General features: G+C 49.8%; 1 protein-coding gene across 1 annotated transcript; it reads left to right on the forward strand.

The window, feature by feature from the left end:
* The first annotated feature begins 24 nt into the window (after positions 1–24).
* On the forward strand, positions 25–6,375 carry DHH (desert hedgehog signaling molecule). Its single transcript, XM_033866802.2, has 3 exons — positions 25–2,367; positions 5,138–5,399; positions 5,662–6,375. The coding sequence occupies exons 1-3, from the start codon at positions 2,065–2,067 to the stop codon at positions 6,285–6,287; spliced, it is 1,191 nt and encodes a 396-aa protein (XP_033722693.1). The 5' UTR covers positions 25–2,064; the 3' UTR covers positions 6,288–6,375.
* Positions 6,376–22,629: the final 16,254 nt, after the last annotated feature.

The following is a 22,629-nucleotide window of genomic DNA, read 5'->3' on the forward strand; positions in this document are numbered from 1 at the left end:
ATCCGCATCCTCAGTGACCTTTGGGGACTTGGGTCTGGTGTTAGACCATACAGTTAGGCAGTGGGAAGCTCCTCTTCCCTCAGCCTTCCTTAAAGCTGGCTGGTCACCTGACTTTTCCCTATGCCCAGACCTTATTTCTGTGCCTTGGTTATTGGGGGTAGGTGGGCATCAGTGTAGGAATGGGATAACATCCCCCTATATAATATCCCCTTCCCCCCTACACAAGCCCCTTCCTCCTTGACCTGCCTATTGGATGTAGAGTAAAAGAAGTGGCTGCCTGACAAGGGTTTATGATTCTCAGAGAAGAACCTAACTCCATCTTTCCCGAGGCTATCAGTGTCTTGAATACTCTACAAGCCCCCCTGCTATGTTGGGCGTAGAGGCAAAGTTTCCGCTCATGGTTATGTAGCTTGTACATTGCACAACTGCTAGAGGCACCATTCACCTCACAGTCACTGTATGTATAGTTACTATGACTTTTCTTGCAAATGGCAATCAGGTGGCTTGAGGAAGGGCTGCTTTTTTCTAATGTACACAGTTACTGTGAATGTTAGCCATAGAGCTGAGTGAGGAGTGAGTATGGAATACCAAAAAAAAAAAAAAAGTGTAGTGCCACAAATACTTGCCGAGCACCCTACTATAGGCCAGGTGCTCAGCTGAGATTGTGTTTAAGTTTGTGCTTAAGAACTGCTGTGTGTAGTAAGGGTGACATTTTAATACCATACCACAGTGGATGGCAGTTAATCACTGGTTCTCAAGGAAACATAGAGGTCCGGTGTCAGAACATCAGGGAAGGCTTCTTAGAGAAAGATTTTTTTTTTTTTTTGCAGTACGCGGGCCTCTCACTGTTGTGGCCTCTCCCGTTGCGGAGCGCAGGCTCAGTGACCATGGCTCGTGGGCCCAGCCGCTCCGCGGCATGTGGGATCTTCCCGGACCGGGGCACGAACCCGCGTCCCCTGCATCGGCAGGTGGACTCCCAACCACTGCGCCACCAGGGAAGCCCAAGAGAAAGATTTCTAAATGATAGTAGATTAATGGGTGAAGTGTTGCAGGCTCAGAGCCTCTGAGATGAGACCCGAATGGCTCCAGCGGGGGCAGAGAAGGAGAAAGATAAAGAGGTGACTAGATGGAGGGTAAAGGGAAGAGATCATCAGACTGTTAGAGACTATGACTTTAAGTACCCACTGCCCTCCAGCAGTTTCCAATCCACAAGTTGGGTGTTTGGCAAGGATAAGAGGGGACAAAAGTTTGAAGTCCTCAACCTGACTATAGGTATGAAGCTCTGTTCCTGATTCTGGGGAAGCTCCCAGCAGAAGGCTGCAAAGCTACCTGGGAAAATGGTCCCCTGGTATCCAGCCCTTCCAGTCTTGGTTACTGCTAAGGAGGAGAGATGGAAGTGGGGGAGGACCACAGAAGGGAGGCTCTGGTTGTGTGCCCAAAGGGCTTGGCTGGCCTTGGGCAGAAATTGGATCCCATAGCTCCTAGATGATAGCGGGGGGACATGGTCTGCCATGTAGGCTTGGGGAGAGCAAAGATCCAATTCGAGTATCAGGGTGGTTTGGTGCCACACATGGGCTTAGAGGTAGAGGGATGCTTATCCAGGCAGCCAAGGACTGTACAGCTGTTAGAATTTCCTAGGCAGGTGCCTGCCTGGTTTCCAGGGTGGAAACGAAGTGGACCAGCGGTGGCCGACTAGAGCCCCCGCCCCGGTGGTAGGGGGCGGGACGGTCCTGGGAGAAGGGCGGGGGGCGGGGCCAGGGGCCACTTAAGGCGGAGCCCCGGCGTTCTGGCAGAGCCGGAGCCTGACGGCAGAGCCCGGCAGGATTGGCACTTACCCACGACCCCCCTTCCCTGCTATGATGGCCGGTCAGTAGCAGGTTCCAGACCCCCCGGGGGTATGTAGGCAGAGCTAGCGGCAGCCAGGTGTGCTGAGCCACAAGAGCTCTAGGGCACTCTGGGGGCAGCTCTGCCTGCTGCGCTCTCTGGTGCAGGGGGAGATGCCCAACTGACGAGCGAGCTGGTGAGGACAAGAACGTTCCCTTTTGGCCCGAGTCCGCTGCATCCATGGCGCTGCCGGCCAGTCTGGTGCCCCTGTGCTGCTTGGCACTTCTGGCGCTGCCGGCCCAGAGCTGCGGGCCGGGCCGGGGGCCGGTTGGCCGGCGCCGCTACGTGCGCAAGCAGCTCGTGCCGCTGCTCTACAAGCAATTTGTGCCCAGCGTGCCCGAGCGGACCCTGGGCGCCAGTGGGCCGGCCGAGGGGAGGGTGACAAGAGGCTCTGAGCGCTTCCGGGACCTGGTGCCTAACTACAACCCCGACATCATCTTCAAGGATGAGGAGAACAGTGGTGCAGACCGCTTGATGACCGAGGTAAGGAGGGCCTCTCCCCACCTGCTCGAGGGCACCGCCAATTTCTCTGCTCTCCTCTGGCAGCTGGCGGAGGGGACGGGGGATGGTGTGAGCTGGACTTCATCTATAGGGACCTTGATCTCAAGGATCTACCTACACTCCTCACCCCTCACCCGCCCCCCACCCCAAAACACACACACACACACACACACACACACACACACACACACACCTCTCTGCTGGCTGTACTGAGTGATCAGGAGGGATCCAGGGAGAGGCTGCATGGGGAGGGGGAGAAGGGACTAGTGAGAGTGAAGCTGGGAGAGACAGGGAGGGCGGGGAAAGGAGGATGGCGGCAGGCGAGACGGGAAATGGCTGAGGCGTGGACCGGGGGTCAGCTACCGAGCCAGGCAGGAAGGGCTGGGGTGAGCTGGGGGCCAGGAGCTGGCTAGGCAGCAGACAGAAAGCTCTACCCTTAGCCTGGCTCCTGACCTGATTGTGTTAAAGCTCTGTGGGCTAAAGAGACTGAAGGGGCTGGGAAAGGGGTGACCAAGGGTCAGGTCATCAGGCCATCTACCTGAGGAGGGGCTGGGCAAGAATTGTCTTTGGCATGGGGGAGGCATCTCAGAACCAAGGTAAAGCTATTCTAGAGTCTAAACGACTGTCCTAGAGTGAAAAGTGATCTTTGATGGGAAGAACAGATGGGCCCACCTGAGAATCAAAGGGTTCCTGTGTCCCTCAAACTCAGTGTAGCTCAGGGACTTTCCTTGGAATTAAAGGGTTAAAATGAATTCAACTACCATGTATCAAGCATCTGCTGCAGACCAGAACCTAACCAACCTATGGTGAGGTGTGAAGGCCCACCTCTGCCCTGTGATCTCAAATGTCAGAGCTGGAAGGAAACTTGGAGGTCACATTCTTCCACCCCCCCACCCCACCCCCACCCCCGCCTCCCATTTTTACATGAGAGCTGGGCCCCAGGAGGAAAAGTGATTTAATCAAAATCTTGAAACTAATTAGTGGCATGCCTGGGACTAGAATTCAGGACTCCTGATTCTAAGTCCTATACACTTTCCATTACACCACCTAATTGTGTATGGAGTGGGGAGGTGGGGGGAGAGGGAGGGGTACGGATTTCCTCTGATTAACTGCCATAGTTTTCCAGGTTACTTTGTTAGGAAAACCTGTCCAGGGGAGAAAGAATTCCTTCTTGCTCTTGCCCTGAAGCATTCCTCCTCCCCAGAGATTGGGAAGGGGATACTCCTTCCCTCCTGGCCAGGGATGGAATATCCTGGCCCTTTCCTCTGGTTTCCACCTGCAGCAGAGGGGGCAGAACAAGGGATAGGCCCAGGAGAGGCTCTGACAGGCCTGGGAACCCCCCTCGGTCCTGCTTATCTCCCACACCCTGGCTGCAAAAGGCCTCCATTGAGTTGGCTCTGCACTGGGCTGCTGCCCCCGCAGGTCAAGGCCTCAGGGCCTCCTTAGGGGACAAAACGACAAAAAGTTGGAAGGAGTTACCACTTTTCCTGTCTTCCCCCTCCCCTCCTTTCCAACCCTGCGGAGGTGTAGAAGACTCGGGAAGAAGGGCAGGGGGGAAACGTCCCTCTGGCAGTTAGGAGAAAACCAAGTCCGAGGAGAGGTCAGAGCGGGGAGAAGAAAAGGAAGCTGTCCTCTCTGTGCCTCCTCCCGCGAGGTCCGTGCTGTGGTGCGCGCCAAGGTCTCCGGCTCCCAGACTGGAGCGGCCGAGATAACCGCGGTCTCACTCCCCCGGCGCAGGCTTCCAGCCGCTGCTGCTTTTCCTCCTCTCCACTCCCACCCTGCAGGGGGCCCCCCAGATCCGCGCAAGGGCTGCTCGCGTTATTCTCAGGTGTTACTCCCACGCCTTTCTGCGCTGCCTCCGGAGCAGAGACGGAGAGATTGGGGGCTCTCAGGGCTGGTGGAGCCCGAGCTGGAACTGGGAGGGCTGGCCGCGCTGGGGGAGGGGACCCGGCGGGCCGGAGCAGGGATGGGGGGCGCGGCTTTCTGCCCTTTCCTCTCTCTGAGCCGGGGCGGCTGAAAAGCGCCTTTGTGGATGGAGCTGCTGAGTCCGCTTCTCCCGGCGCGTCCCCGGCCTCGGCCCGGGATTCTCGCTCGGTTAAGTCATCCGGGAGAATGGCCATTGTACTTCGCGCAGCCCCCGCCGCCCCAACCCTTTTTCCAGCAGCCTAGATCCCGTACGGCTCCGCTTGGGCACCTCTGTGGGGGGGCACTCGCTCCACGAAAGGGTTAATGCTAGGGGCTGAAAGGAGGAGGAGGAAGGAAGGAAGGAAGCGATGCCCGGTGCCAGGGAAGGCAACGAAACAAAAGATGAATCAGGCGGAGGGAGGGCAGCCGGGGCTTGGGGCGGGGGCCAGGCCAAAACAGGGGCTCCTCTCGCGGAGCCGGGCTGCTCAACCCCTCCCTGACAAAGCTTACACCCGCTCTCTCCACTCTTGCCCTCTCCCAGGTTGAACTGAGGTCCCAGAACAACTAGGGATGAGGGGCGGAAATTAAAAGTGGGGGAAAGAACTAGGTTTGGGCGCTCCCTCTCAATATCAGGGGTGACCCCACAGTTCGCCAACGATGTTCTGGAGAGCATAGATTAGCGACTACACCCATTCAGATTCTCACTTCCTCAGGACACTCAAAATCTGGGAGGGACTGGAGGGGTGTCGGGAAAACAAAGAAGAATTAACCCGCCCGCCCAGGTCGCTTTAGCCCCCATGCTGGTGGTAGTGGTACTGAGGAGACTGACTCCTTTATTCCCCGCCAGCGTTGTAAAGAGCGGGTGAACGCGCTGGCTATTGCGGTGATGAACATGTGGCCCGGAGTGCGCCTACGGGTGACCGAGGGCTGGGACGAGGACGGCCACCACGCTCAGGACTCACTTCACTACGAAGGACGTGCCCTGGATATCACCACGTCCGACCGCGACCGCAATAAGTATGGGTTGCTGGCGCGCCTGGCAGTGGAAGCCGGCTTCGACTGGGTCTATTACGAGTCCCGCAACCACGTCCACGTGTCTGTCAAAGCCGGTACAGTACGGGGTGGGTGGTGAGGTCCCTCCGGGAAACTGAGGGTACGCAGCCCTGTTGGGACTCTAGGGGACCCCAGGCGGGCGTTAGTGTTGTAAACCCCCTTCCATTTCTGCCCAGGTTAGGACCAGATCCGTGGGAACTTGCATGTTGTTCCGGGACTGGTGAGGTCTGCGCTGGGCTTGACCCACGTCTTTGACAATATGTACTAACATTCTGGAACTGGTCTCCATGCAATCCTCTCTCTGCTTGTCCCCTCCAGATAACTCACTGGCGGTCAGGGCAGGCGGCTGCTTTCCGGGAAATGCCACCGTGCGCCTGCGGAGCGGCGAGCGGAAGGGGCTGCGGGAACTGCACCGCGGTGACTGGGTGCTGGCGGCAGACGCGGCAGGCCGGGTGGTGCCCACACCCGTGCTGCTCTTCCTGGACCGGGACTTGCAGCGCCGGGCCTCATTCGTGGCTGTGGAGACCGAGCGGCCCCCGCGCAAGCTGTTGCTCACTCCCTGGCACCTGGTGTTCGCCGCTCGAGGGCCTGCGCCCGAGCCAGGCGACTTTGCACCGGTGTTCGCGCGCCGGCTGCGCGCGGGGGACTCGGTGCTGGCGCCAGGCGGGGACGCCCTTCGGCCTGCGCGCGTGGCCCGAGTGGCGCGGGAGGAAGCCGTTGGCGTGTTCGCACCGCTCACAGCGCACGGGACGCTGCTGGTCAACGATGTCCTGGCCTCGTGCTACGCGGTTCTGGAGAGTCACCAGTGGGCGCACCGCGCCTTTGCTCCGCTGCGCCTGCTGCACGCGCTGGGGGCGCTGCTTCCGGGCGGGGCCGTCCAGCCAACTGGCATGCATTGGTACTCTCGGTTCCTCTATCGCTTGGCGGAGGAGCTGCTGGACTGAGCGCTCCAGGCATAGAAACCTCGTGGCATCCGCCTAAACGGGAGTGTGCGGGCTGAGATCTGGAGATGTGGGCAGCAGACGATGCTGATTGGGAGGGAGGGAGGGATAGGGAGAAAATGGACGCGATGGTTTAGGGGCAACCTCTACCTGAGAGGTTGGGTCCTAAGTAGATGGGGTTGATGATGGGTACTCGTCGACGAGGACTATTTCTCCTCTTCTTCCCCAGTGCCTCAGCCCCACCCGATTATTTTATTTTATTTTCTATTTATAAATTGTAATATAATAATCTGCTTGCCCCGCCTGGCAAGATGAGGGGCTGGGGCACAGCGTTAACAGTTATCTGACATGGGAGCCAATCTGACATCTGACATTTTCCTACAAGTGGGCTAATAAAGGGAAGGCTTCCAGGAGCTTATTGGGAAATATCTCTATTCAGATGGTGATTTACCTCCAGATTGGGGGAGGGGGGTACGGAGAAAGGGAACCATACTTTACTTCCCATTCCCCTCTCCTTCCCCAGCAGATCGTCCCACCCTGCTTCCTCCTCTCAGAGGAGGCATCCCAATCGACCAGCAACAGAGACCAGAAGAGTCTGCCCTTTTCTAGGCTGCTAGTTCTTTTTCCCACCCAGAGAGGACTAGCATTCTGCCCACATGTTTGCATACCGACTGTTGGAGGGACCAGGGTTACCCAAGGAACAAGAAAACCCAAAAACGTCCTTTTTCTGTTCATAGGGGCTCCAGAGGTGGCTCAGGCCACTGTGGGTACTGATACTTAAAGAATTCTGGCCTCCAATTGTTAGCCTGCAGTCCTGGTCCCTCCCTCAAGAATCACCGTAATCCCCATCCTACTCTGGTGTAAGGGGTCTACATGGGGCTGATGTTTTTTGGGGGGATGTAACTGGACCAACTGATGACTCATGGGAATCCCTAGCTAATTCATAACTAATAGTCCCCACACACTCTTGATCAAGAGAAAGAACCTGGACAGAGGGCTAGAACCTATCCCTCCTGATGGGCTGAGCCCAGATGTATGGGGGTAGAGGGGGCATAGGCTCTCCAAGCAAGGGCACATAGGAATTAAAACCTGAGCCCCCTTCCTGATCACCTGTCCTGGTTGTTGTTTCTACTGGCTTCCTCCACCTTTCCCCTCTCCCCTCTCCCATTATTTCTAGCTCTGCTTTCCTGGCCTGGGTGTTTCTGGAACCTCTGGGTCCAACGCAGCAGACACCTGGAATCCAGACAGGCAAGTGCCCCTGAGTTAGGAATGGAAGCTCCGAGGAAGTTGGACTGCACTGGAAGGAGAGTGTCAGGGCCCGGGCGGGGAATGGTAGGGGTTGGCGGTACCACCAGGAGCCCACCTTTCCCTGTAGCGGCTGTGCTCTTCCTGCCCAGGGTCCCTGCTATATACTGCCCTCTAGTGGCCTTCAGGATCGGTTCCCTTCCCGGCCAAAGGAAAAATGCTGCGCAGAGGGTGGACTGGATTTGTGCAGAGGAGCCTTCCCCCAGGATGCAAGAGATGGTGGATGGTACTTGTTAAGCTGCCAGGGCTTAGCCACCGGTATCAGGGGCTGGCGAGGAACCCACCTGCCTCTCATTTGGAAAGTGGCACTTTTGTATCCCTTGCACCTGGTTTAGCTCTGTGGCTCCTGGAAGCTGGAGGTATGGTTGTAGCCTGTAGTATTCCAGATTTCCATGTACGTCCAAGTTGCCCACTCACCTCCCTCACCCTGTGACACTTTGAGTTCAGTGTCTGGAGGTGAAAGCATATAGGGTTCCAGGTAGTGCTTGATAAAGCCGACATTTGGAAGCAGGCCAAGTTTACCTTTAGTATCTTTCCACCTCCCATTTCCCTCAGTCCACACCAGGTGCCCATTACCACCACCCTCCCCCTTTCAGAGGGATTTCAGAAACACAGTCCAAGCTGTGGACCTTTCCTTCCTACTTTCTAAACCTGCTCTTGTCTCATTCTATCAGATCCTGATGCCCTACTGTCATGTCACTCCAGGTGATGACTAATCTGATAAACTAATTAGTATTTCTACATTGGTAGGGCTGTTTTCACAGGCCTATTACATGATCAAAAGATCATGTAATGCATATATCTTAAAGGCCTGCTGAAAATAAGGCCTTAAACCATGAGACCATAATGGTGCTGATTCCTAGCACCTTAATATGTTGGGCAGGAGATATCTGGGGACAAGGAGAACTAATTGGTTTCCCTTAAACTACATCCTGTAGATTACTCCCCAGGCCTGAGGCTCACCTCTCACCCTCAACTTCCATCCCTCCTTATTCTTGTCCCCTTGACGCCCTCCCAGCTTCCTAAAATAAAGTCCATTCCCTTCCCTCAAGCAGCAAAGAGTACCATCTCTATGAAGATGGCCAGGAAGGCATATTTACTTGGCCACACAACATCTCCAAATGCAGCACCCCTTCTCATTAACAGAATTGGCAAGGAGGATTAGGGAAAGAAAGGGCATGGCTAGGAAGTCAGGCAGATCTGGAGATAATGATCCTTCCCTGACAGGATTGTTGACAATATCAATGTATGTGCCCAATGTGGAATAGATACCATTGAGTTTTATATGCTCTGCACCCGTTTCTCACTCCCTTTGCTGCTGTCTGCTGTCTGTCTGCTTCTGTCCTTACCACTCTACCAGAGGCAGCATTATCAATGGTTCCCAGACCTTTGGGGATTGTGTTGTCCCTATAATTGTTTGATTTCATAACACTCCATTCTTCAGAAGGTGCTGTGTGACAGATTTAGGTTTGCTTTAGAACTAAAGTATAATTAAAAGTAATCTTGTTTTGAGAATTGCAGAGAATTTTGTGATCATCCTGGCAAGACCTCTCCACATACTGGGAAACCGGAGTTGAGAAGCACTGCTTTAAGGTTCAGGTGACCTTTTTATTGCCCAGAATCCAGATTTTTCTCCCCTTCCTTTCTTCAAGCAGGAGTTACTGAACATCTACAGTGTAGCACCGTATTAGGCACTGAAAAACACACCAAAATTAAGAAATAGCTTCTTAAAGGTATAAGATTGTTAGCTGCCAAAGCAACATTGTTACTTAATCAAGATGAGTTGAACGGGTGCTAAATGTCATATTTGTACATAGGAGGCCTTGTGGAGAAAGTAGGGCCTGAATAGGATGTTGTAGCCTGTGTAAGTGGAGGAGACTAGAAAGGCCATTCCAGACAGAAGTACCAACATGAGCGAGGACTTGGAATCTGGGATGAAGATGTGCAGGCTGGTTAGAGTAGGAAATTGGGAAATGTAACTATATGTAGCTAAAATTTCCTGAGAACTTACTGCAGGCCAGGCCCTGTTTTAGCACTTTACATACTTTCTCATTGGTCCTCACAATAACCCTATGAGATTGTATTACAGATAAGGAAAATTGGGGCAGGCATAACGAAATAAGAATGCCTCGATGGGGGCTTCCCTGGTGGCGCAGTGGTTGAGAGTCCGCCTGCCGATGCAGGGGACACGGGTTCGTGCCCCGTCCGGGAGGATCCCACATGCCGCGGAGTGGCTGGGCCCGTGAGCCATGGCTGCTGAGCCTGCGCGTCCGGAGCCTGTGCTCCGCAACGGGAGAGGCCACAACAGTGAGAGGCCCGCGTATTGCAAAAAAAAAAAAAAGAATGCCTTGATGGATGGGGCCACATCCTATGGGACCTTAAGCTGGTTTTGACTCTCTTCCTCATTCCCTCCATTGGGTCACTAGTAAGTCTAGCTTTCTGACAGTTATTTCTCTCTCATTTTCATTGGCTCTTCTTCCTCCTGCCTGGATGACTGGCTTCCTTAACTAAAGCAACCTAGCTACCAGTTAAGGAAATACAGATGTGGCTGCAACTCTCTGGCAGTCATCCATGGCAGATTGGTACACCAAGCCAGAAAGCATGAGAAGACTCTCAGCTCTTTTTGAATTAGAGGAGGGGAATGTTGCACTTTGTTATGGACTGAATGCATGTGTCTCCCCCCAGATTCAAATGTTGAAGCCCTCATGCCCGTGTGGCTGTATCTGGAGATGGGGTCTCTAAAGAAGTAATTAAGGTTAAATGAGGTCATAGGAGTGGGCCTTGATCTGACAGAATTAGTGTCCTTACAAGAAGACATAGGAGAGAGCTTGCTTTCTCTCTCTTCACATGTGCAACGAAAGGCCATGTGAGGCCATAGTGAGAAGGCAGCCGTCTGCAGGCCAGGAAGAGAGCTCTCACCAGAAACCAAATTGGCTGGAACCTTGATCTTGGATTTTTCTAGCTTCTAAAACTATGAGAAAATAAATGTTTGATGTCTAAGCCGCCCAGTCTGTGATATTTTGTTATGACAGCTCTAGCAGAATAATATAAGCTTCCAGAAATGTTTGAAATAAGAAGAGGCCAGTGCTAAGATGGGGTCCTTAGTGAAGAGAAACAACTCTGCTTGAAAAATTAGCATTTCTGACCTAGAGCCTTGAGATGTGTATCCCTGACTGTGCTTTTGTGGTCCCTGGTATATTGGAGGAAGCGTTCTTCCCTGTCTGGGTAACTGAGGCAGCTGTCTATGGGAAGCAGCTTATGGCTGGTTAGGGTAGTTTCCTGTGGGGGATTTTGTGGCCAATTATCATATTCAAACCTTCCTCTCCCTGTTATTGTCTCTATATGTGACTTGGTTAATGATGAACATCTCCCATGAGAAAGCGGTATCTTTAATAAGGGTTTACTGAGTGCCTACTCTGTGTCAAATATTGTGTTGTGCCTTGGGCATAGGACAATAAAGTCAGGCATCGCTCCTACGGGTCATCTGGTGAGACAGGCATAAGTGGTTAGAAGGTTGTTGAGTGTGGTAAAGAGATGAGAAGTGGCATTTAAGCTGAGACCTGTACGGTAGGTAAGAGTTGTTCAAGCCGAGGGAACAGCATGTGCAAAGGCCTGGAGTTGGAGAGCAACAGTAAGATGAATCTGAGGAGCATCGACAAGTTCAGTATAGTGAGCGGGAGATGGGGTCGACTTTAAGGGTTTTCAATCCTGTCTGGAAGTTGAAAGCAATTGCAGGATTTGAAGCAGGTGAGGGGAAAAGTCAAACTTGCATTTTAAAATAAGGAAATTGGGGCTTCCCTGGTGGCGCAGTGGTTGGGAGTCCGCCTGCCGATGCAGGGAACACGGGTTCGTGCCCCGGTCCGGGAAGATCCCACATGCCGCGGACCGGCTGGGCCCGTGAGCCGTGGCCGCTGAGCCTGCGCGTCCGGAGCCTGTGCTCCGCAACGGGAGAGGCCACAATAGTGAGAGGCCCGCGTACCGCAAAAAAAAAAAAAAAAAAAGGAAATTGCCGGGACTTCCCTGGTGGCCCAGCGGTTAGGACTCCGCACTTCCATGGCAGAGGGCAAGGGTTCCATCCATGGTCGGGGAACTAAGATCCCACATGCCATAAATAAATAAAAAAGGAAATTGCCAATTGGATGGGCTTTTTGGGTCATCTTTATCCCTAAGTAGGTTGGTTCTCATCTGAGCATATGAGTATCGCTAATTCTGACCACAAGTAGGAAATGCCCCCGTCCCTACAGAGAGCGTGTTATGGGAACAGATGGAGGTGGGGGCAGCGTAGGGAAACTGGAGCAGGACAGGATAAGATAGAAACAGAACTGAAGGTGGTACCTCAAGCCCTGGCTTTGCTTCTCTCTGAAACCTGAACCCCAACTGTCTCTCAACTTCCCTCCTTGAGACCACATAACCTAAGAACACAGTGGTCTGCTTTCAAACCACATGGTGTCAAAAAAGGATTTATTGGAACTAGGGACTCTTTTTCTGCTATTCTCTTTTGCTTTCCAGCGATTCTTTCCACGGAGGCTTGACTTTGCTTGGAGCTGATGGCCCTAAGCTGAGACAGAGCTGCCACCCTGAGAGCCAGGTCTGGGCTGAACATTGCAGCTGCCTAGGGAACAGCTGGTTAAGCCCTCAGCAGCTGCAGCAGCTGGGATTCCACCCAACATGTGAGCTGGGATTAATCCCATTTCCTCCACACACATCCTTTCCTTGTTCTAGTCCCTGGCTAGTCTATAGTAGCTCGTAGAATCTTTGAGGCTAGATATCATGAATCTCTCCCTGAACTAAGCTGTAGTCAAAGTCACCCACCTTCCTCTTCTCTTGGAGGCAGCTGGCCCAAAGCACCTGAGCACCACCACATGAGGGAGGATGTGGGTCTCTCTCTCACACACAACCTCCTTTCCCTCCTTATCTCTATCCTTTGATAAACTGGCTAGGTTGGATTCTTCTCTGAAAAGTCTCATTTTCAATAACTTGTAGAATTGTCTAAAGATGAAGGGGCTTCTTTGGTGGGGTAAGAAGGTGGATTTCCTTTATCTTCGAAAGACTCTGTACAGAGGCCTGGAAACTTGGTGGGAGTGTTGCAGGAGGATCAAGCATCCTACTGGTGGTTGTCACTTTTCAACTGTGATTGCTTCTCACATAACAGTGGCTCCACAGTGAAAAATAATAGGGCTGTATATTCTATTTGGTGCCTATGCACCAGCTGTGTGACCTTGAGGAAAATCACTTTGTAAGAGATGCCAGAGGCTACTACAATGAGGTGTTTCCAAGAGGGTGGAAACAAGGAGGTACTCTGAGATTTAAGCAAGTCAAATTAACACACAAAGGGACAAGGCAGTTCCTCTCAGGTCCAGAGACTTGACTCCCTCCCTTCAACAAATATTTATTAAAGCCCCTGCAAATACTATTAGGCATTGTACTATGCTGGGGATTTTTGACAGTTTTCTAGAGAAACAGGCAGTCGTTTTAATGGATTAAATTAATTAGGTTTTAGCTTAGAGGAGTGGCCTGATCAAATTTGGGTTTTAAAAAGATCACTCTAGCTCCTAAGTGGAGAATGGAGTTAGAAGGGAGTGGGCCCAGGGAGGAGAGCAAGCAAAATGATAATGAGATAATGAGAGATGATGTTGGTTGAGATAAAGAGGTGGCAATGGAGATGGAAAGGACAGTTTCAGGACATATTTGTAGTTGTGGGATTGATAGGACTTGGTGGTTGATTGGACAAAGAGGAAGTGAAGAGTAAGGTAGAAGAAGAAAAATATTTCTTTCAACTTTATCGGCTTGATATTAATGTATCTAAAATGAAAGAAAAAGTCATTGATCAACCAATATCAATCTATTGATCCAAAATGGAATGTGGCAAATGGGCAACTCAGTCAATCAGAATTGTTACCACGTGCCCAGAATTATCTTGGGGAGAGAAGTGCCGAAATATGGTCACTGGTGGGGCAGGGATGGTTCTTTGGGCCTCCACGTGTCCTGGCCAAAATACCTTCACAGAGTTAGTCCTCTTCTTTTATCCTAATGTTCTGCTCATCAGGCACCACATTGGTACCTCGCTGAAAAGGGAGTGCCCTAGATAGAGGATGTGCAGACTTCCTCGGTAGTGGAAAGGGAAAGCAACAGATACATACATTGGCAAATTGGTTCCCTGATTTGGGAACCCAAATCACGCGTTCATGAATTATTGTGAGGCTTCCCTAGCACATGAGCATTTGGAGGTCCTGAGCAAGTCCAGTTCCCAAGTTGGCTAGACTGAGTGCTCTTCCCAGTGGCATCTTTCCCAGTGATGTCCAGGGAGGGATCCAGACCATCTGCCTCAGGGCATACCTCTCTGGCCAAACTGCGAATTCATTTTCAAACTAATAACGATAATTACTATGATGGCTTCAATGTAATGAGTACCAAGTATTTTTTAACAGAGTGATAGGAATATCACATACATTATCTCATTTACCTCTCACAACAGTTGTGCAAAATAAGTATTTGATTCCAGAAAGATTTAAGCAGGTCACAGGAGGGCTGGGGGTCTGGGTTCCAAGGTTGTACAGCCAGAAACAATGCCTCAAATCATAGAACCAAGCCAACAGGGGCACTGTGGCAACTGCCACTAAACACTAGACAGTGCAATTTGCAGACCAATGCCCTGACTGGGTGCTGGAAGGCACTGCTGACACCACGGCCACTATCCACCCTGGAACTCGATCTTTCTGTGGCAGCCAGAAAGAATGACAAACATCTACTATCTTGTTGTTCTAACCATTTCATAGAAGAGAAACTGAGGCTCAGAGCAGTTAAGTACCTGCCTGAGATCACATAGTGAGTCAGCCAGGATTTGAAACCAGGTCTGATTGACTGCAAAGTCCATGTTCTTTCCAATATGTTTTGCTGCTATGATGCACTTTACCTCTCCAGGCTGCAGTTTCTCAGCCTGTAGTCTGGAGAAGTTGTGTTACATCAGTGGTTCTCAAAGTGTAGTCCCAGCAAAGTGTAGACCAGCAACCTCAGTATCACCTGGAAACTTGCTCAAAATGCAAATTCTTGGGCCCTACCCAGACCTACTGAATCAAAAACTCTGGTGTAGGTCCCAGCAATCTGTGCATTAACAAACCCTCCAGGTGACTCTTATGTGTCCTCACCCTTCAGAATAACTGTACCAGATGATCACTAAGGTCCTCCAGCTCTAATATGTTCTAATTCACTTATTTTGGAAGTTGCTGGTTGTGATCCGTGGATCGAGCAAGGTCCCCTGAGAGGACCTAAGTACTTCTCATTTTCCTGAAATGGGTTGGTGTTTATCAAACTCCATGATAACAGAATTCAAGAATAGGTGTAAGAGTGAGGAAAGAACCAGACATATGGAACATGTAGGGAACATGCCTGCACATGTATCCTGGCTATTTTTCTGGGCAGTGCCTAGAGACACATATCCTTAAGTGGCCCATGGACATGTGAACATCTGGGAGGTGCCCCAAAATCCACATGTCAAAAATAAGTGCATTGGGCTTCCCTGGTGGTGCAGTGGTTGGGAGTCAGCCTGCCGATGCAGGGGACGTGGGTTCGTGCCCCGGTCTGGGAAGATCCCACATGCCGCGGAGCGGCTGGGCCCGTGAGCCATGGCCGCTGAGCCTGTGCGTCTGGAGCCTGTGCTCCGCGGTAGGAGAGGCCACAACAGTGAGAGGCCCGCGTACCGCAAAAAAAAAAAAAAAAAAAAAAAAGTGCATTAATTCAATACTCTCCCCATGCCCCCACTAAGCAATTCCCGTTCTTCCCCTGTCCTCTAAATCTATAAATGGAATTTTGTCTCTATTAATCAGGTCATAAACTTTTTAACTTGAATCTGGAGTGCACTTTGTGTGAGTCCTCACCATCCTCTCTGTTGCTACTGTGGTCCAGGCCCTCATCTTTCTCCTCCTGGGTATCAGCTTCCTAACAGTGCTCCTGCCTCCAGCACCAGTCTCTCTCGGTACATCCTCCTCCACAGGGTCGCCAGCATGATCCTTACAAAGCACAGCTGTCTTCACGGTACTGCCCTCCCCATAACACTCCCACCAAGGCAACATCAAAGGTCCCTTTGCTCATTGCAGTGCTTCCCAAACCTTGTACTATTTTCATGACTATGTCCATAGACCCATTCCACCCATATAATTGTTTAATATTTTTCTCTAATTTCACGGGCTTCTCTTTCTACCAATTTCAACCTCTTCTAAGCAACAATATTTGTGAAGTCAGAGTTTTGGCATTATAGCTCTTGTTTTTCCTACCACACATTAAAAATTACATAGCAAAAAAAATTTCTTTTGTGTATTACCTAAGTCATCTTACATGGCACTAGTTGTATATTTTGAAAACCCTGGGGTACAGAATAAAAACCAAATTCTTTTTTCTTAATTTTAAATTATTTATTTATTTATTTTTGGCTTTGTCGGGTCTTCATTGCTGCGCGCAGGCTTTCTCTAGTCGAGGTGAGTGCGGGCTACTCTTCGTTGCAGTGCGTGGACTTCTCATTGTGGTGGCTTCTCTTGTTGTGGAGCACGGGCTCTAGGCACGCGGGCTTCAGTAGTTGTGGCATGCGGGCTCAGTAGTTGTGGTTCGTGGGCTCCAGAGCACACAGGCTCAGTAGTTGCGGCACACGGGCTTAGCCGCTCCTCGGCATGTGGGATCTTCCTGGACCAGGGCTCGAACCTGTGTTCCCTGCACTGGCAGGCAGATTCTTAACCACTTCGCCACCAGGGAAGTCCCAAGACCAAATTCTTAAAGCTGGCATTCATAGCCCTCCCTGATCTGATCCCAGTCAAATTTCCAGCCTGAATTTCCACACGTAGCTCCCCCTCACAGAATGCTCCAGGTACAGGGTTCACTCTGTATTTCCAGACACACTGTGCTTTCACTCTTCTCTGAGCATTTTGCCTTAAAAATTTTTTTTTTATTGAAGTATAGTTGATTCACAATGTTGTGTTAGTTTCAGGAAATCACAGGAAAGTGATTCAGTTGTGTGTGTATATACATACATATATATATATATATACATATATATATATATATATATATATATATATATATATATATATATATATATATATATATATACTGATTCACTTTTTCAGATTCTTTTCCATTATAGGTTACTACAAGATATTGAGTATCGGGACTTCCCTGGTGGCACAGTGGTTAAGAATCTCCCTGCCAACGCAGGGGACACGGGCTCGAGCCCTGGTCTGGGAAGATCCCACATGCTGCAGAGCAACTAAGCCTGTGCGCCACAACTACTGAGCCCGCGCTCTAGAGCCCATGAGCGAAAACTACTGAGCCCACGCACCACAACTACTGAAACCCACGCGCCTAGAGCCCGTGCTCCGCCACAAGAGAAGCCACCGCAATGAGAAGCCCGCGCACCACAAGGAAGAGTAGCCCCCGCTTGCCACAAATAGAGAAAGCCCGCAGGCAGCAGTGAAGACCCAACACAGCCAAAAAATAAATAAATAAATTTATAAAAAGAAATACACAAGTTATTGAGTATAGTTCCCTGTGCTATACTGTAGGTCCTTGTTGGTTATCTATTTCATATATAGTAGTGTGTATATTTTAATCCCAAACTCCTAATTTATTCCTCACCATCCCAGCATTTTGCCTTTTTGCTTAGAGCCTTCTTGAGCATTAAGGCTCAGCTCAGTTATCATGTGGAATCTCTGATCCTTCCAGACAGAATCAATCAACTTTTCTTTCTTCCTTCCTTCCTTTCTTCCTTCCTCCCTGTCTCTTCATTTTTGAAGAAAAATTTCTTCCATGCTTCTAGCTACTTATACTGTAATGTGAGATGATATAATTTTGCTTTCTAATCTTTTTTTTTTTTTTTTTGCGCGTTACGCGAGCCTCTCACTGCCGTGGCCTCTCCCCTTGCGGAGCACAGGCTCCGGACGCGCAGGCTCAGCGGCCATGGCTCACGGGCCCAGCCGCTCCGCGGCATGTGGGATATTCCCGGACCGGGACCCGCGTCCCCTGCATCGGCAGGCGGACTCCCAACCACCGCGCCACCAGGAAGCCCTGCCTTCTAATCTTTTGCCTGATAATTTTCCCTACTATAACATTCAGAGGTGTATCATTCAGAATCCTTGGAGGAAACAGATTGCATACTCAAATGGGAAACTGAAGATAATATAATGAAAGGGATATTCATAAAGGTGTGGACAGAGTAATGAAGTATCTACAAGTGTGGTGAAGCATTCAGTCTGGCATCAGTGGGGAGTCATCAGAGGTGCTACCTCCTAGGCCTGAAGGGGCAAGGGAAGGAAGGATTACAAGAATTCAAGGGAGCTGCAACTGTGTCTAGTTGAAAGAGAGGGCTACCCAACAGGGTCTGTGGCCTCTGGTAGCCCCATGAGTGAGTCCAGGAGAGACGACAGAAGAACTGCCAATTTAATCCACAAAATCATGAGAAATAATACATTGTTATTGTTTTAAACCACCAAGTTTTGATATAGTTTGTTATGCAACAGTCGATAACATACGTCAGCAGGGAGGTGAAGCCTTTCTCTACCAAAACTGTGGAAAACCAAGAATCTCTGAAGACCTGTAAAATGGAACCCATCATTTCAATGGAAAATGTTTTCACTTTTCATAGAGATAATTAAAACAGTTTTCTGGGAGCATTTCATCTTTATTTTATCTCAGTTGTTTGAGACAGAGCAATGTATGATGCTGTCATTAGAAATTTTATTCTAAGCTTATTTACCTAACATTAGGATAGTTTGCTTCCTTTATTTTATCCTATATTGGTGATCTTTGCATATCTGTGATTTTTAAAAATTAATTTATTATTTATTTATTTATTTCTGGCTGCGTTGGGTCTTCGTTGCTGCATGCAGGTTTTCTCTAGTTGTGGCTAACGGGGGCTACTCTTCGTTGCGGTGCGCGGGCTTCTCATTGCGGTGGCTTCTCTTGCTGTGGAGCATGGCCTCTAGGCTCACAGGCTTCATTAGTTGTGGCACACGGGCTCAGTAGTTGTGGCTCACGGGCTTAGTTGCTCTGTGGCATGTGGGATCTTCCCAGGCCAGGGCTCCAACCTGTGTCCCTTGCATTGACAGGGGGATTCTTAACCACTGCGCCATCAGGGAAGTCCCTACCTCTGATCTTTACAAAGTAACCGTTTATGCCCTACCTTTTACAGTGACATATTTAACAAACAAATATCTTGGTCCCAAGGTATGCAGGTCTTGTAGAGTGGCTCTGTAAAAATTTGTTCCTATTCTCTTTTACCTTTCTATACTATAGAGGGTGGAAAAGAAAATGCTAAAATTTCCAGGCTCTTTTGCAGGTAGAGATGGCCACATGATACAGTTCTGTTCAAGAAGACATAGGTGAAAATCTTCTGTGAGATCTTCTCATCCAGAAAAAACTACAAGAGAAAGCCCTTTGCCTTAGTCCTTTTGCCTTCTTCTTGATTGCAAACAAGAGAGTTAGAGGATGATTTAATAAAGAGATTATTTACAAAGGTGTGGGCAAGGTGTAGGGAAGCAAAAGGGATAGAACAACACCTCCCGGTGAGTATCAGAGAGGCTGTTATTACTGTAGGCCTGAAGGGGAAGGGAAGGGAATTACTGGAAACAGAACACTGAGAGCTGTCTGGGTTAGGGTTGGGGGAGTGCTTGGAGAGGTGCTGTGACCTTCAGTGTGGGAACAGACCTTCTCTTCCTTCCATTTGATCTTCTGTGAGTACTCCTCTTTGGCTGAACCCCCCTGGAATCCAAGGAGCAAGGTCTACCTCCTGGACACGGATCTGGGTGGAAAAGAGTAGAGGGTTAATGTGCAAAGACAAACAGCATAAAAGGCATCTATCAATATTATTTATCTTTATATCCTTAGTGTGCAAAACATGGTAAGACTGACTGGTACAAAGTAGGAGATGAATGAACTTTTATTGAATTGAATCCAGTTCTTTGTTTTATCCTACAGTGCTTACAACCTAACCTGGAACTACCGCCAACCTCATTCAAGCCCAATAATCCAGCATAAAATTGCTGGTCTGCAAGGAACTTCCTTTACCCAGTAGAAAAGGTATTTGGGTTCCTTTCTGAGGCCAGATTAAGAAGTGGCTCTTTGGGGCTTCCCTGGTGGCGCAGTGGTTGAGAATCTGCCTGCTAATGCAGGGGACACGGGTTCGAGCCCTGGTCTGGGAGGATCCCACATGCCGCGGAGCAACTAGGCCTGTGAGCCACAACTACTGAGCCTGCGCGTCTGGAGCCTGTGCTCCGCAACGAGAGGCCGCGATAGTGAGATGCCCGTGCACCACGAAGAGTGGCCCCTGCTTGCCACAACTAGAGAAAGCCCTCGCACAGAAACAAAGACCCAACACAGCAAAAATAAATAAACAAATTAATAAACTCCTACCCCCAACATCTAAAAAAAAAAGAAGTGGCTCTTTGGGGACTTCACTGGTGGCACAGTGATTAAGAATCTACCTGCCAATGCAGGGGACGTGGGTTCGAGCCCTGGTCTGGGAAGATCCCCCGTGCCGCGGAGCAAATAAGTGTGTGAGCCACAACTACTGAGCCTGCGCTCTAGAGCCCGCGTTCCACAACTACTGAGCCTGTGAGCCACAACTACTGAAGCCCGTGTGCCTAGAGCCTGGCTCTGCAGCAAGAGAAGCCTCCGCAATTAGAAGCCCACGCACCAAGGAAGAGTAGCCCCAGCTTGCCGCAACTAGAGAAAGCCTGCGTGCAGCAAGGAAGACCCAATGCAGCCAAAAATAAATAAATAAATAAAATTTTTTTAAAAAGGTGGCTCTTTGAAACAACTTTTGTAGATCTGGACATTTTTAAATAATTAATTTTATTTTGGCTGTGTTGGGTCTTCGTTGCTGTGCGTGGGCTTTCCCTAGCTGCGACGAGCAGGGGCTACTCTTTGTTGTCGTGTGCAGGCTTCTCACTATGGTGGCTTCTCTTGTTGTGGAGCATGGGCTCTAAGCGCGCGGGCTTCAGTAGTTGTGGCACGTGGGCTCAGTAGTTGTGGCTCATGGGCTGTAGAGCGCAGGCTCAGTAGTTGTGGCGCCCGGGCTTAGGTGCTCTACAGCATGTGGGATCTTCCCAGACCAGGGCTCCAACCTGTGTCCCCTGCAATGGCAGGCAGATTCTCAACCACTGCGCCACCAGGGAAGCCCCAATCTGGACATTTTAAAGCATGAGATGGTTCTATAGTTTTATAAAGCCTGCCCTCTAATCCAGTCTAACTCCTACACACCCACCTCATCAGGGCCTTGCAAAAGAAACAACTTCTGTGTGCTACCTGTATGACTCTCAGTTTCTACAACTGAGAGAACAGTGATAATAGCTACCCATTACTCAAGTCTCAGGCACAAATGTTACCTCCTCAGCTTCCTAGGATATCATATAAAAAAAGAGGAGTAACACCCCAGGTTACTCTCAGTGGGTTAGCCCACTCATGTCTTGTTTATTTTTTCTCATTGCAGTAATTACTTTTTTCTTTCTTTCTCTCTCTCTTTCGTTACTTTGGGTCTTAGTTGCAGCATGCAGGATCTTCATTGCGGCACATGGGGTCTTTTTTAGTTGCGGCATGAGGGATCTAGTTCCCTGACCAGGGATCAAACTGGGGCCCCCTGCATTGGGAGCATGGAGTCTTAACCACTGGACCACCACGGAGGTCCCTGCAGTTATTACTTTTTAACTGTAACTCATTTATTGTTTGCTTGTAGATGGTTGGTCTTCTCCCCCAAAATACTTGCTCCTTGTAAGCAAAGACCTTGTCCCTGTTGTTCATGGCTCTATTTTAAGCACCTGGAAGGGTGCCTGGGACATGGTGGTTGTGCGATAAATATTTGTTCATGGGGCTTCCCTGGTGGCGCAGTGGTTGAGAGTCCGCTTGCCGATGCAGGGGACACGGGTTCGTGCCCCGGTCCGGGAAGATCCCACATGCCTGCGGAGCGGCTGGGCCCCTGAGCCATGGCCGCTGAGCCATGGCCGCTGAGCCTGCACGTCCGGAGCCTGTGCTCCGCAATGGGAGAGGCCACAACAGTGAGAGGCCCGCGTACCGCAAAAAAAAAAAAAAAAATATTTGTTCATGAATGAATGAATAATGCAAATTAACAACCTCAGGCTGTGGAGAATATTAAATGAGATGACAATGAAATACACCTGGCACAAAGTAGCACTCTAAATCTAGGTTTCTTTCCTCTTTATCCTCCCTCACCTCCTGTATCCAATCCTTCAGCAAGCAAGCCAGCTTAACCTCAGCCTCCAAACATACACTGAATTCTCAGCTTCATTCATCTCTACTACTCTAGTCAAGCCACCCTCACCTCTCACCTGGACTACAAGTAACAGTCGCCTAGCTGATCTTCCTGCTTGCTCCACTTGCTCCTGTTTCTCTCAAACCCCAATCCATTCTCTACAGCCAGGGAGATCTTTTAGAAACACAATTCAGATCATGTCATGACCCAACTTACTTAGTAACATAATCAATAGCTTTCTAGGTACTTAGAATTAGTCCAAACTACTCTACATAGCCTGGCCCCTGCCATCCTCTTAGATTTCATCTGCTTTAGGCTAACTGGCTTTCTCTCTCTCTCTTTTCTGGATTTTAACAAATTTATTTCCACCCTAGCGCCATAGCACTGATGGATTCTTCTGTCTGAATCTTTTGCTAGCTGGCTCCTTACTGTCATTCAGACTTCAGCTTAAATGGGGCTTCTTTTGAAAGGAAGTGTCACTGATCTAAACTGGTTATTTCTTCTCACACTGCTCTATATAGCACTTAATACTATCTAATGCTTACTTGTTTAAGTTTGTTTCTTCCCAACTAGGTTTTAAGCTTTGTGAGTTCCAAGACCTCACCTGTCATGTTTTTCACTCTATCTTCAAAGCTAGAGAAATGCCTAAAACATATAGTATACGCTTAATAAATATTTGTTGAATAAATAAAACACTGTGATAATGGTGACAGCTAAACCTCAGAGGACTTGGCCACAAATTCTAACAATTTTCCCAGGAATAAGATTTGCAGTTCCGAAGTTAAATCCTGG

This window comes from Tursiops truncatus, chromosome 11 (genome assembly GCF_011762595.2).
Source record: "Tursiops truncatus isolate mTurTru1 chromosome 11, mTurTru1.mat.Y, whole genome shotgun sequence".
Taxonomy (NCBI): domain Eukaryota; kingdom Metazoa; phylum Chordata; class Mammalia; order Artiodactyla; family Delphinidae; genus Tursiops; species Tursiops truncatus.

Excerpts from the sequence above, each read along its gene's own strand:
- DHH (XM_033866802.2), top strand. The coding sequence starts at position 2,065 with ATGGCGCTGCCGGCCAGTCTGGTGCCCCTGTGCTGCTTGGCACTTCTG. Across the intron at positions 2,368-5,137 it reads CAGACCGCTTGATGACCGAG|CGTTGTAAAGAGCGGGTGAA; the intron begins GTAAGGAGGGCC and ends ATTCCCCGCCAG. Across the intron at positions 5,400-5,661 it reads CCACGTGTCTGTCAAAGCCG|ATAACTCACTGGCGGTCAGG; the intron begins GTACAGTACGGG and ends TGTCCCCTCCAG.